We start from the raw sequence: 14,494 nt of genomic DNA, 5'->3' as shown, positions 1-14,494 counted from the left end.
GTAGGTATATAGTGCAGGCAGATAGGTAGGTAGGTAGATAGTGCAGGCAGATAGGTAGGTAGGTATATAGTGCAGGCAGATAGGTAGGTAGATAGTGCAGGCAGATAGGTAGGTATATAGTGCAGGCAGATAGGTAGGTATATAGTGCAGGTAGGTAGGGGCCCTAAGACAGCTGCATGCCTTCTCAGCCAGGCCAGGTCACCTTATTGAGGACAAAATGACTTGTCAATCGTAACTGAAATCCAAAGACATCAACAAATTATGAGCTGAAAATCAAAGGAAAAAAAAATCACAGATGGGTAAAATTTTCTCACTGCGCCTCTTTATGTGACTCGGTGGCCTGTGTGGTCCCCATTTGGTGTGTGCACCACCCATAATGTCTGGGCATGCTCCTGATAGGACAGAGGATGGGGATCTCTTCCCAACCCTGGATTCATGCAAAACGAGAGCTCCCGCAGTCTGGAGACACTTATTCCAGCCCACACTACATGAATTAGGGCAAACTAGTCATTGGGAAGGGCAACTAGTGACCACATCTCAACAGGCGTGACTGACAAGCCAATGGAGTCCTCTTCTCTAACAAAATCTCAAGCAACAACGATCCAGATGCTAAAAAAGTCTCCCATCGCTTCTCGGCCTTTTGGCTCAGATCAAGTGTAGTATCTGTTCTTATCAGTTTCATGCTGGTGGCAGGCGATGCCGGTGTGGAGCTGAAGGGGATGGGTGCTGCATGGTACGGAGCAGGTGTACGGGGCATTCCGGGGCTGGCTCTGAGGAATCAGTTCAACGCCTGCCCCGATGTGACCTGTTTCCTCTGGGTCTCGCTGAGAGGGTGTAGAGCCGAGGTACTTTAGTGCCTCTGGGAGCGGTGACACCGAGGTGGTGAAACTAACTGGGAGTACTGGCTCACTGAGTGGAAGCACGGGCACCATGATCTCTGCACCTTGTGGCACTCACCTCATGATTCCCGGCCTTCTGGTTAGGATCTGAGACATTTTTTATAGATCCGGCCGGATGTCCAGACAATATATCTTCACACATTCACTTATTTATTTCTTTTTTGTCACTTTTTGCGTGTTGTGTGTTCACAGCATTGTTAGGATGTGGTAGCCCTTCTGTGTGTCCTCCTGGCGGTCTAGGGGAGATGTGTGTGGCCATTAGGTTCTGATCCTCCCTGCAAAAACCCCGGGAACTCCTGTATGGGCAGGGTACCTACCTTTATCGGCTCTGTGGGCAGATACCTTGGCTAATGCCAAGGGGGATGCCGGGAGCATTTGTGGTCCCTTAGTAGCTTCGGCAGAAAGGGACATCGAACCTGGAACCTTGCAGATAGAATCGCATCCTCTGTGCACGTTTTTTTAGTGTAACACGTTTGCACTTTTTCTTGCACCGTAGGTGATTTGAGAGCACGTTCCTCGGTTCTTAGATAAAATAAGTCTCCCAAGTTGATTCAATCCTTTCAGAGGTTCCCACCTTCTTCTGCTAAAGGGGCAGCGCAATATAGATGCAAACTCTGGGACATCTGGGCACATGTGAGAGGATGATGAAGATGCCGTCTGGCTTGTCACTCACACTTGCTGCATTTTATCACATGAGACGGCTACTAGATGCCTGAGGACACCTGCCCCCCCCCCCCCCCCGTGACTAATTACCCCTAATGTACACAGTACACACAGCGCATGTCGGAATATAAGATTATTTTCTACAGATGTACACATTAGACGGCCTTTATGAACACAATGTAGGAATCATTAAATGCGTTTTCCAGGAATAGTAAAACAGCACCACTCCCGTCCTCAGGTTGTGTGTGGTATTACAACTTGGCTCCATTCACTGCAATGCCGTAAACTGGGTTGCAGACAGTTGTAGCATGCTGTTCATGCTGACAGGTCCCCTTTAATTAAAGGAGTACTCCAGGGGCGAAAAAAGGTTTTCAAATCAACTGGTGCCAAAAAGTTAAACAGATTTGTAAATTACTTCTATAAAAAAAAATCTTAATCCTTCCAGTACTTATCAGCTGCTGTATGCTCCACAGGAAGTTGTGTAGTTCTTTTCTGTCTGACCACAGTGCTCTCTGCTGACACCTCTGTCTGTCTCAGGAACTATCCAGAGCAGGAGCAAATCCCCATAGAAAACCTATCCTGCTCTGGACAGTTCCCGACACGGACAGAGGTGTCAGCAGAGAGAACTGTGGTCAGACTGGAAAGAACTACACAATACACTTCCTCTGTATTATCCAGCAGCTAATAAGTTCTGGAAGGACTAAGATTTTTTAAATATAAGTAATTTACAAATCTGTTTAACTTTCTGCCACCAGTTGATTTAACCCCTTAAGGCCTCAGGGTTTTTCAGTTTTTGCACTTTTGTTTTTTCCTCCTTACCTTTTAAAAATCATAACCCTTTCAATTTTCCACCTAAAAATCCATATGATGGCTTATTTTTTGCGCCACCAATTCTACTTTGTAATGACGTCAGTCATTTTACCCAAAAATCCACAGCGAAACGGGAAAAAAAATCATTATGCGACAAAATCGAAGAAAAAAAATGCCATTTTGTAACTTTTGGGGGCTTCCGTTTCTACGCAGTGCATATTTTGGTAAAAATGAAACCTTCTCTTTATTCTGTAGGTCCATACGGTTAAAATGATACCCTAATTATATAGGTTTAATTTTGTCGCACTTCTGGAAAAATAACTACATGCAGGAAAATTTATACGTTTAAAAATGTCATCTTCTGACCCCTATAACTTTTTATTTTTCCACGTACAGGGCGGTATGAGGGCTCATTTTTTGCGCCGTGATCTGATGTTTTTATCGGTACCATATTTGTTTTGATCTGACTTTTTGATCACTTTTTATTCATTTTTTAATGGTATAAAAAGTGACCAAAAATACGCTTTTTGGACTTTTTTTTACGTGTACACCATTGACCGTGCGGTTTAATTAATGATATATTTTTATAGTTCGGACATTTCCACACGCGGCGATACGATATATGTTTATTTTTATTAACAATGTTTTATTTTTTTAATGGGAAAATTAGGGAAGGGGTTAAATGATCTTTATTAACACTTTTTTTTAAACTTTTTTTGCAGTGTTATAGGTCCCATAGGGACCTATAACACTGCACACACTGATCTCTTATACTGATCATTGTTATCCCATAGGGACCTATAACACTGCACACACTGATCTTCTATACTGATCATTGTTATCCCATAGGGACCTATAACACTGCACACACTGATCTCTCATGCTGATCACTGGTGTGTATTAACACGCCTGTGATCAGTGTTATCGGCGCTTGAATGCTCCTGCCTGGATCTCAGTCACGGAGCAGTCATTCGCCGATCGGACACCGAGGAGGCAGGTAAGGTCCCTCTCGGTGTCCTGTAAGCTGTTCGTGACGCCGCGATTTCACCGCAGTGGTCCCGAACAGCCCGACTGAACAGCCGGGATACTTTCACTTTCGACGTCTGAAGGGTTAATACAGGGCATCACCGCGATAGGTGATGTCCTGTATTAGCTGCGGGTCCCGGCCTTGATAGCCGACGGGACCGACCCGATATGACCCCGCGGAGGACGTAAATATACGTCCTTAAGGGGTTAAAAAACAAAACTGTTCCCTTTAAATACTCTGCACAGTTGTACCCATTGCTTTTATCCAGATTTGACAGTGTTGTACACATTTCATGACTGAATTTAAACCATTCAGTGATGTTACCAAAACAGACCAGCATTAAGCAGCTGTAGGGTATAGGTGAGTTTTTCCCAACCAGTGTGCCTCCAGCTGTTGCTAAACTACAACTCCCAGCATGCCCGGACAGCCAAAGGCAAGGAGTTGTAGTTTTGGGATACACTGGTATAGGGGTATGATCTAGGACAGTGTTTCTCAACCAGGGTGCCTCCAGCTGTTGCAAAACTATAATCTTTGGCTGTCTGGGCAAGCTGGAAGCTGTAGTTTTGCAACAGCTGGGGGCACCCTGGTTGGGAAACACCCATCTAGGATCTACACCTTGCAGACTGCAGTTAGATGGCGATCTTTACACTCATAGTTACACGTAGGAGGTTTTGCATCTATAAAAATATAATGAAAGAAGAATAGCTGTGCGGCTGACACAGGTCACAGTCAGGATGTAGCAAACCACATGAGGAAGGAGACGTAGATGAGTGTATGATCACCGAGCTGCTGCACTGCAACGTCTGGAGCTGTCACAACACTGCTACGTATGAATACGACGTGGCGGGGCCTGCACGATGGCATGTCCTACAATGGAAGGCAATACCCACACACCTGGGGACATGTGACCACATGGGCCTATCAACAGGATCTCTCCAGCGGCTGTCCGGGCATGCTGGGAGTTGTAGTTTTGCAACAACTCCCTCTGGGCAGACATATTAGACTGAGATTATATGAAATTGCAACATAAAAAAACTGCAATATTTATACTTTTCAGAAACAGGAAAAATTACTGAAATATTCAATAGTACAATAGATTTATTTTGCATACAAAAAGGATTACCCCCTCTCCCAGGTTAAGGTGATCGTAGGCGATCCCGCTGTTAGGTTCCCCAGTGATCAGCTGTAATCTGTGGGAAAACCTTGCAGTAAGTGCTCAGTTTCCCTACATCGCCACCACCTGGGGAAAATAAGGCATTGCGCCCTTCTTGTCCAGTTACTCACAATTTCATTATTTTTTTTCATATTTATTACAAATAAAATGAAAATAAACTGAAAATACATAATTTACAACTCATGCGTGTTTAAAATTTTTACATATGTAACAGACTCCACTGATCCGTAGTTTTATTGTACGCCAAGGGGGAGATTTATCAAAACCTGTGCAGAGGAAAAGTTGTCCATTTGCCCATAGCAACCAATCAGATCGCTTCTTTCATTTCTGAAAAGGCCTCTGTAAAATGAAAGAAGCGATCTGATTGGTTGCTATGGGCAACTCAGCAACTTTTCCTCTGGACAGGTTTTGATAAATCTCCCCCTGTAAGTATAAAAGTGGCGGCAAAAGAAGCAAAAGTGAGAATGATGGGGGGGGGGGGGGGGGGGAGTGGTACAGTTCCCTGGGCAACAAAATTCCCACCTAAAATCTGTAAAGGTTTCATTAGGGTCTGGTGTTGCATAGTTGCCTGGTCAGCTGGTCTGCACTTTAAAGGGGGTACTCCGGTGGAAAACTTTGTTTTTTTAAACAGTTAAACAGATTTGTAAATTACTTCTATTAAAAAATCTTAATCCTTCCATTACTTATTAGCTGCTGAATACTACAGAGGAAACTCTTTTGTTTTTGGAACACAGAGCTCTCTGCTGACATCTCTGTCCATTTTAGGAACTGTCCAGAGCAGCATATGTTTGCTATGGGGTTTTTCTCCTACTTTGGACAGTTCTTAAAATGGACAGAGATGTCAGCAGAGAGCACTGTGGTCATGATGTCAGCAGAGAGCTCTGTGTTCCAAAAAGAAAAGAATTTCCTCTGTAGTATTCAGCAGCTAATAAGTACTGGAAGGATTAAGATTTTTTTTTTTTTATAGAAGTAATTTACAAATTTGTTTAACTTTCTGGCGCCAGTTGATTATTAAAAAAAAAATAAAAAAAGAATTTCCACCGGAGTACCCCTTTAATGGAGGCAGCAGCTACAGCTCCTAGGGCAATGGTCTCCAAACTGTGGCCCTCCAGATATTGCAAAACTACAACTCCCAGCATGCCCAGACAGCCATTGGCTGTCCGGGCATGCTGAGAGTTGTAGTTTTGCAACATCTGGAGGGCCACAGTTTGGAGACCTAAGTCCTGGGGCCACAGATGACATTGTCACAAAACATTATAGCAGCAGTTGACAACTTTCTGTGGCTACCATAAGGAATAGTCAAAAGAAAAATAAAGTCCCAGAGTTGCTAGGCAACAGTCTTCCTATAGAGATACCCTTGAAATAGTCTCAGTGGCGCTTCCCCACTTTCCTCCTCCGGCGGCTCTGCTTTTCCTTGCGGGCGGCGGCGGTGGTGAAAGTGACGCAGTGCGAATCCAGAAAGTCAAGCAGCTTTCCGGCGGCGATTTTGATTCCGTTAAGCTTGAGCTCTGCATGAAGGGCGGAAAGGTCCAGGGGCTGATATAGTAAGATTTGCCTGTGCAAGTCGGGCCGAGCTTCGATGAACCTCCTCACGGCATCCGCTGTCAGAGCCTCTTTGCTGGCCGCTTGGGAGGCTGCCACCGGCTCATCGTCATCTTCGTCTGCGAACGCCGTTTCAAACTCATTGGTGTTGGAGCTATGGGAAAAAAAAATAGTGAGAATGAAGCCATTCTATGGGGCGGCCTGAAAGTATGTGTGAGTTCTGCCTAATGCAGTGTTTCCCAAGCAGGGTGCCTCCAGCTGCTGCAAAACTACAGCTCCCAGTAGGGATCGACCGATATCGTTTTTTTAGGGCCGATACCGATAATCGGTGGAGGTTAGGGCCGATAGCCGATAACTTATACCGATATTCCGGTATAAGTTATCGGCTATTTATCCCCCCTCGACACCGCTGCAGATCATTGATTTAAAGCGGGCGCTTTAAATCAATGCACTGCAGTGGCTTTTGCGGGGCCATAGGCCGCCGCCGCCGCCACCACCACCCGCTTCTCTCCCCCTACCTGTCAGGGTGGTCCGGGCCATCCTTCCTTCCTGTAGTGTCCGGAGGCATTCCGGGTGGAGGGTGCACCGGTCCGGGCTGTCCTTCTTCTCCGGGGGTGCTTTTCTCCACTCCAGGCAGGCTCCGGCCTAGTAACGCTGCATAGACGACGCTGCGCAGTGACGCCCGTGCGCAGCTACGCACCTGACGTCACGGCGTAGCGGCGTCTATGCAGCGTACTAGGCCGGAGCCTGCCCGGAGTGGAGAAAAGCACCCCCGGAGAAGAAGGACAGCCCGGACCGGTTCACCCTCCACCCGGAATGGCGCCGGACACTACAGGAAGGAAGGATGGATGGCCCGGACCACCCCCATTACGGGTAAGTTTATTTATTAATTTTTTTTAATTGACTAGGAGGGTGGGGGAGGGGCCCGACCGGTATAGCGGTATGGGCAAAAATCCATATCGGTATAACGCCCAGCACTACAGTGGGGGGTGCAACGCAGAGGGTCGGGGGGGGGGGGGGGCGGTCGCGGTGCGGCGGGTCGGGGGGCGATCACGGTGCGGTGGGCGGCCATACCGATAATCGGTCGATCCCTAGCTCCCAGCATGCCCGGACAGCCTCAGGCCTTAGGCTGGGAATGGTCTGGAGCCCATATGACAGTGTTTCCCAAGCAGGGTGCCTCCAGTTGTTGAAACGGCTGTCCGGCCATGCTGGGAGTTGTAGTTTTGGAACAGCTGGAGGCACCCCGTTTAGGAAACACTGGCCTAATTACAGCTGCATGGATAGAATATATGGTGCAGAAAAAAAAAAATTTTGTACTCCCCGTAAAATCTCTTTCTCGTAGCCTTCATTGGGGGGACACCTATACTGATGGGTATATGCTCTTGCCACTAGGAGGCGCTGACACTAGGCAAAAAAAGTCTGCTCCTCCCTGGCAGGATATACCCGCCCACTGGAAGTCAGGTAATCAGTTTTGTCACAAAGCAGTAGGAGAAGCCAATAAGACATGTCCGAAGGACCCTAGAAAGGAAACTCTGATAAAAAAAAAACCAGTGCTGTGTATCCCAATGAAGGCTACGAGAAAGAGATTTTACGGTGAGTACAAAAAAATCTACTTTTCATTGGGGGACACCTTACTGATGGGACGCACCAAAGCAGTCCCCTAGGGAGGGAAAAACAACCACCAGAGAAAGAGAGAGAGAGAGAGAGAGAGAGAGGGAGTCAGTCCAGAGACTGGACCACAACCGCTGCAAAGCCTGTGGGCGAGGCCCTGGGCAGAGAGGCAACCGGGGCAAGAATGAGCATCTGGAAGCCCCCACAACCCATGGAGGAGGGAGGACGCCAGGGAAGAAACCATCCTGTGCAGAGACCAAAGACCCGATGGCCGGGGAATGTCCTTCTGAGACAAGACTAGAAGTAGCGTAGTACAGTGAGACCGCCCCAGGGAAGGCGGAAAGGAGCTGGGCAGGAGTGCCACGCATGCCCCAGGTTCCAGTCCTCACTACGGCCCCAAGAACAGGAAGGCCATTCAAGGGAGAAAGATGCCCCAGGCATCCAGGAGTGTACCTAATGCAAGAAAACTCTCTGGCACCTGAGAACACGAACTAAGATGGAAGAACAAGGAGAACAAGCCTTGGACCCCAATGGTTCGAACGGACCCGAAGACCCAGAGGCAAAGGCCCAACAGGACAGAACCGGAGGGAGGAGGGGAAAGGGAGCCTAGCCGGAACATCCAGGTGCCAGGCACCGAAAGGCTACTCCAGCAGACTGTAGGGTCAAGTGCGGCGCAACTGACCAAATAAGAAGGAAGAATGGACCCACCATCCAGGAGGTCTCCACCAAGAGAGAAGGAAAGTGGTGGCAGGAACCACAACACAGATGGGCCAGACCACCGCAGCTGAGCCATCCATGACCACAGACACCCCTCCAGCAAAGGAAAATGCCTTGGCTGGCGGAACAGCAGGCAACTAAGAAAGGAGGGAGGTGCCTGGATGTAATAGAAAGCAGTGAGCACAGACATAGCTGGCGGGACCCCCTCCTGATTGCTCAGAACAGGAATTCAGCGAAAGGGGAGAGAGAAGGCACTACAATGGCAGTAGCCAGTTGTTGAGAAGGCAGACACTGTGTAGCCGAGCCTCAGAGGGTGAGAATAGCAACCCCTGCAAAAAGATACCAAGGCATGGAGAAGCAGTGCACATCCTCTGATAAAACCAGGACACCTGTGCTAGGTAAGACAAAAGACTACAAATGCCAATAAGGTGCATGCACATCAACATACAGTTGAGGAGTTACATCCCAAAAAGGGACGAAACCCTGGTCCTTGGAATAAAAGGCAGACGCTGTGACAACCGAGCCATTCCGGCCCTTGCCTAAAGGCAGCGGCTAGTCGACTGGGCCCAGCATAGAAAAGTAGGGACTTCGGTAGGAAACCCGGAGACATTGGGCACAGAGAAGCTGCAGAGCTCACAAGGATCTGTAGACAATTCCCCTAACCCATCTCCTAGAGGAGCCACCAAGGGCATGCCGCAAGGCACCAAAACTACAGGAGCAGATGCAGGAGCTGCAGGATGGAAGGGGCATGGGGAACCATGCAGACACCGCATTAGGGTCAAGGAAACACACAGAGCCACAGTTCAGGAACCTGAATTACCGGATAACAGCTGCCTGTGCCGCAGGTATGGGTAGGTGACCTGGAGAATAAAGAAACCAAGCAGACATAGACTGGCTAAAGGGATCACTGAACACACAGGGCCAATCCTTCCAACCCTCACACTGTAAGTGGGTTATCAAACCTCAGAGGTGGGTGTGACAGGCCGGAGATGGGCGAACTAACAGAGAAGGAGACCCCGCAGACTATGGTGGAAAGTATAGGGCCCATGGGACATGAGAGGCCACCTATGTGAAACTCCACTCCGCCAGCGGGATACCTTAACACCAGCCGTGGCGCAATAAGTGCGTGACAGGAGCGCAGAACACAGTTTGGCTGCCCAGGAAAGGGTCTCCTGAACCCGCAGGTTTACTCCTTAGGACCCGGCAATCGATCCGGCAGTGTGAGACTAACGGCCGGCTGACTGGCCCATAGTCCCTTGTACCTGAAGAGGCACACTTCGGGAATGCCCACACTAATAGTCCGGGATGGAAAAGCCAGCCGTATACGCAGTTGCCAGTGATCGGGCAGCGGCTGAGGCGGAAAACGTACAAACCACAGTCGACAGGGTACACCCGCAGGCGCTGGCCGGCGGCGAAAAGGGGACCACAGCACAGATAGGTCAGCCCTGTGCCCCTAACGGAAATCAATTGCCGTACAAAAAAACTTAACAACTCCCAGGATGTAGTTCAAACAAAAACTGCCGCATTTGCAGAGTGAGGCACCTTCCCATGGGGAAGTTCAGAGGCTCAGCCGAGGACGCCTTGGTGACCCAGGTCAAGGCGAAAATCAAAGGAAAGGCAGAACCAGCTGCCTAGAGGCAGTATTAGAGAGGGTCACCCTGTCGTAGGACCAACTCAGGCCAGGGGTAGAGTGGCGGACTATACAGACGGGACACCGGAGAATCCCCCAGGGGGAGATGTCTACTTGGAGACCCGGCAGGAAGAGACAGGTATAGTGTCTGTAGTCCCGAACGCTTCTGGAAACAGAGTTCCGGATGCTTCCAGGCCACGTCCAGAACCCGTCAATTCAGCATGAGGACTGAACGTCTTAGAAGACTGACGAGAGCGGCGGAAGGAGGCTGCTGGAACGGAGTCCACAGTCTCAGGGTCCTGTAGGTGTGAGAAGCCCTTGATTACCATGATCAAGCCATCCACCATGTCAACTGTACGAGAGGACTGCTCCACATCAGATCCGTGGGTCAAGCTAGACTCTGATAGCTCCCAGGGGAGCAAGCAAAGCACCGGGAACCCGTCCCATGGCAAACCAGATGAGAGCCGGTGGCCGGGAAACAGGATCCCACCCGGAAGCCCTGGCAGGCGAAACGTGGGACCTGGGGCGGACAGGGAAGGGGGAGCAGTAGCGCACTCTGGGGACCGCACTCGCCCAAGTGAGGAGATGGCTCCTTCTAGGAATCCTGCAGAGGATTGTGTGGCTTGCGGGGAAACAGGAACCGGAGAGTTCACTGACTCAGTTGGACATGCCAACAAGAGGGCAGCATGCTCCAAGGCGGACACTGTCCTCGATGTCTTCAGCCAGAATTAGGCCACGCTGCATCATGCCAGGCTGCCATAGCGAGGCGAGCAGGGGCAGTGGGGGACCCGGACCCAGGGTACAACCACCATGCGCTGGCCATTGGCGGTAAGTGGTTGACGGCCCATACTCTATGCACTGTGCCCCGTTGGCGCATGTGGGAGATCAGGCAGTGCCATGCTCCTCGCCCCAGGCCGGCATTACCGTCAGGTACTGGGGAGAAACCCAGGCAGGGGCTGGCTCGGCCACAAAACGGCCCGCAGGGATGTTCTGGACAGAAGGCAGAGGGTTGACATGCCTATAGAGGCCGACAGCAGCAGACCTGGCAGGTTCCAGCAGAGGAGACCACAACAATAGGAGTAACATAACCAAAAGTGCCCAAGGTGGGAGAGGGGTATATCACAACTAAATACACCAAACCCCAGTCACCAAGTTACCTAGGTGACGGGGTATAAAACCCCTATTTTAGAAAAATGCCTTATTAGTGTTTATTATTAAAACGTCACGTTTATTGAAAATACTGTTATAAAAAGGTCCCATGTAGTGCATAAAAAAATGCAGCACAGTCCTAGAACAATAATGAACACTCCTATATGGAGTTGGAATTTTTTGATTGACAGCGTCTGCAGTACGCTGTATACTGCGGCGACAGAAGCTCCAGTACAGAGAGGCTGCCACTCCGTATATACGTACTTAACTAGAAAATAATAGACCAGGTCTGGGGAGCTCCCAGACATGTGTCTTGCCTCCTACTGACACTAGCTAAAACTGATTACCTCACTTCCAGTGGGCGGGTACATCCTACCAGGGAGGAGCCAACTTTTTTTTTTCCTAGTGTCAGCGCCACCTAGTGGCAAGAGCATATACCCATCAGTATTGGTTTTCCCCACAATGAAGAGCAACCGAGAAAAATGTATTGTGATTGCTAACCTGTGGCTCTACATAACTACAAGTATCAGCATGCCCTGCCACAGGCTACCCTACCCTTATAATTACAACTACAATATCATGCTGCCACCTACAGGTAGAATAGAGTCAATTATCTAAAAGAGACCCATAGGGAGGGATAACCCAACATGTGTTATCACTAAAGAATCCAGATCAGTAATGTCAAATGCCTAGACATGAAAACCCCCTACGACAGTGGTCTCCAACCTGCGGACCTCCAGATGTTGCAAAACTACAACTCCCAGCATGCCCGGACAGCCGTTGGCTGTCCGGGCATGCTGGGAGTTGTAGTTTTGCAACATCTGGAGGTCCGCAGGTTGAAGACCACTGTCCTACGGCTAGGGAACAAGCCTTTTGTAGTATGTCCCACTATGGTCCTGCTGTGCCCCAAAGATCCCCTAAACTTTTGCATCATGGGTTGAAAATTGCAAACCTATAATATTAGCCTGTAAGCTACATATGATCTGCTATTGGTTCTTTATTTGCACTATAGTTATCTTGCAGGAGCAGTGAAGAGAAGGATTAGTCTGCCGCAGCCGCATATGCTGCACTGTAGATGGCGAGAATAAATGCTATGCATTACATTTAATCACTGAATCATCAAAGCTTGTGAGCGCCACCCTGTGGTCAGACTCCAACGAGTCCAAATACTCCACACGGATAATTATTATTATCACGTATAAGAATTTAATTTGACCACAGATGCATCATGGGAAGCCATGCATTGCATTTAATCACTGAATCCTCAAAGGCTGTGAGCGCCACCCGGTGGTCATACTCCAACAAGTCCAAAAACACGATACAGATAGTATTGCGTATAAGGATTGCTTTTGACTGCAAATAAAGCACTGCAGTGTCACCTAAGAGGAATAAGGAAAAGGAGGGGGAAAAAATGGGGGTTCTAAACGAGCACTACTGCTGGAATAAAAGGATTCGGAACGCCAATAAAGCACATGACAGTTTATTATGGTTTAGAGCAATAGGACAACGTGTTTCGGCACCAGCATGTGCCTTCTTCAGGTCCATAAAACAAATAATTTCGGCGTCCTGAAGCCTGTGTTGTGCTGTGACGCCATAACAGCACAACACAGGCTTCAGGACGCCGAAATGATTTGTTTTATGGACCTGAAGAAGGCACATGCTGGTGCCGAAACGCGTTGTCCTATTGCTCTAAACCATAATAAACTGTCCTGTGCTTTATTGGCGTTCCGAATCCTTTTATTCCAGCGGTAGCGCTCATTTAGAACCCTCGTTTTTTTCCTCTCTTTTTCCTGGTTTCATTATTTCCATACCCCCTCGCGGTTACGGACAGGGGGTCTCGAGCAGCACAACTGCCGCTACTACCTTCTACTTCACACTCGCCAGGTGAGGTGCTGTCACCATTGATAACCTCAGCGGGACATCACACCACTTAGAGTGCAGTGGTTTCTGACAATCCTACCACGCCCCCCATCACCCAAGAGAGAGCGCCCCAACCTTTTTTACTGCTTCCTCACACCTAAGAGGAATAGTAGTCAAGACGCCAGTCAATAGTAATACAGTATGAACAGTGTGGGTGCTCCTGCTCTGCGGCTCCTTATTACCTTTGGGATAGGGAGGACGTGTCGCTGGCAGCCACGGAGGATGTAGAAGACTCTTGCGATGCTGTCAGAGGTCGATCGTCTCCTGCGTCCTCTTCTTGTGCTGCGCACACCGATGTCCCTTTCCTCCCTATGTGAGAACCGCTTGACCCCTTGGTAACATTCTGAGGCCGCTGCTTATCCTGAGGAGGTTTCTGCAGCCCCTGAGCTGCACTGCTGCCTTTACTGCGATGGGGCAGGGATGACGCGACATCGTCCTCAGAGTCGGAGCTCATGACCTGATGGGTGTAGCGGAAGATCTCTTTCAGCTTTAGCACCATCTTCTTCTTGGGGAGCGCCCGGACACCAAACCTAGACAGAAGAATAAAATTTAAGTTTGTGATAAAACACAATAGAAGTAAAAAAAAAAAAAAAAAAATGGAGAAAAAGCGTTTTTCACATTTGTGTGAAAATGTCCTAGTGCCCCTTTAAAGGGGTACTCCGGTAGAAAACAATACATATTTTCAAATTAACTGGTGCCAGAAAGTTGAATAGATGTGTAAATTACTTCTATATAAAAATCTTAATCCTTCCAGTACTTATCAGCTGTTGTATGCTCCACAGGAAGTTGAATTGTTCTTTTTAGTCTGTTCTTTTCAGCTCTCTGCTGACACCTCTGTCCATGTCAGGAACTGTCCAGATCATGAGCAAATCCCCATAGCAAACCTCTCTGTGGTCAGACTGGAAAGAACTTCCTCTACAGCAGCTGATATGTACTGGAAGGATTAAGATGAAGTAATTTACAAATCTGTTCTAAATTTTTATCACTAACGTCTGCCAGTGTCAGTAACTGTCCGGAGCAGGAGAGGTTTTCTATGAGGATTTTCTCCTACTCTGGACAGTTCCTGATATGGACAGAGGTGGCAGCAGAGAGCACTGTGGTCAGACTGGAAAGAACTTCCTCTAGAGCATACAGGAGCTGATAAGTACTGGAAGGATTAAAATTAAGTAATTTACAAATCTGTTCTAAATATTTATCACTAACGTCTGCCAGTGTCAGTAAATGTCCGGAGCAGGAGAGGTTTTCTATGAGGATTTTCTCCTACTCTGGACAGTTCCTGATATGGACAGAGGTGGCAGCAGAGAGCACTGCTGTGAACAGAGCCTAAATATGATACTTAGGTGACTAAGGTG

At 48.4% G+C, this 14,494-nt stretch overlaps 1 protein-coding gene and 1 pseudogene across 1 annotated transcript in view; one reads left to right on the top strand and one right to left on the bottom strand.

Annotated features, from left to right (window-relative positions):
• Positions 1-624: 624 nt before the first annotated feature.
• On the top strand, positions 625-715 carry LOC130289970 (U2 spliceosomal RNA; annotated as a pseudogene).
• Positions 716-5,038: 4,323 nt separating this feature from the next.
• The window catches only part of SLX4 (SLX4 structure-specific endonuclease subunit), a 51,042-nt gene continuing 41,586 nt past the window's right edge, over positions 5,039-14,494 (bottom strand). The window contains exons 15-16 of the mRNA XM_056536039.1: positions 13,325-13,672; positions 5,039-6,269 (exon numbers count right to left, since the gene is read on the bottom strand). Of these exons, the coding sequence (XP_056392014.1) occupies positions 5,942-6,269; positions 13,325-13,672 (676 nt within the window). The 3' untranslated portion in view covers positions 5,039-5,941. The remainder of the gene's footprint in view (positions 6,270-13,324; positions 13,673-14,494) is intronic.

The sequence above is a fragment of the Hyla sarda genome, chromosome 8 (assembly GCF_029499605.1).
Source record: "Hyla sarda isolate aHylSar1 chromosome 8, aHylSar1.hap1, whole genome shotgun sequence".
Classification (NCBI taxonomy): Eukaryota; Metazoa; Chordata; class Amphibia; order Anura; family Hylidae; genus Hyla; species Hyla sarda.
Note: the sequence above shows the minus strand (reverse complement) of the source record. Positions and strands in the feature narration are given on the sequence as shown.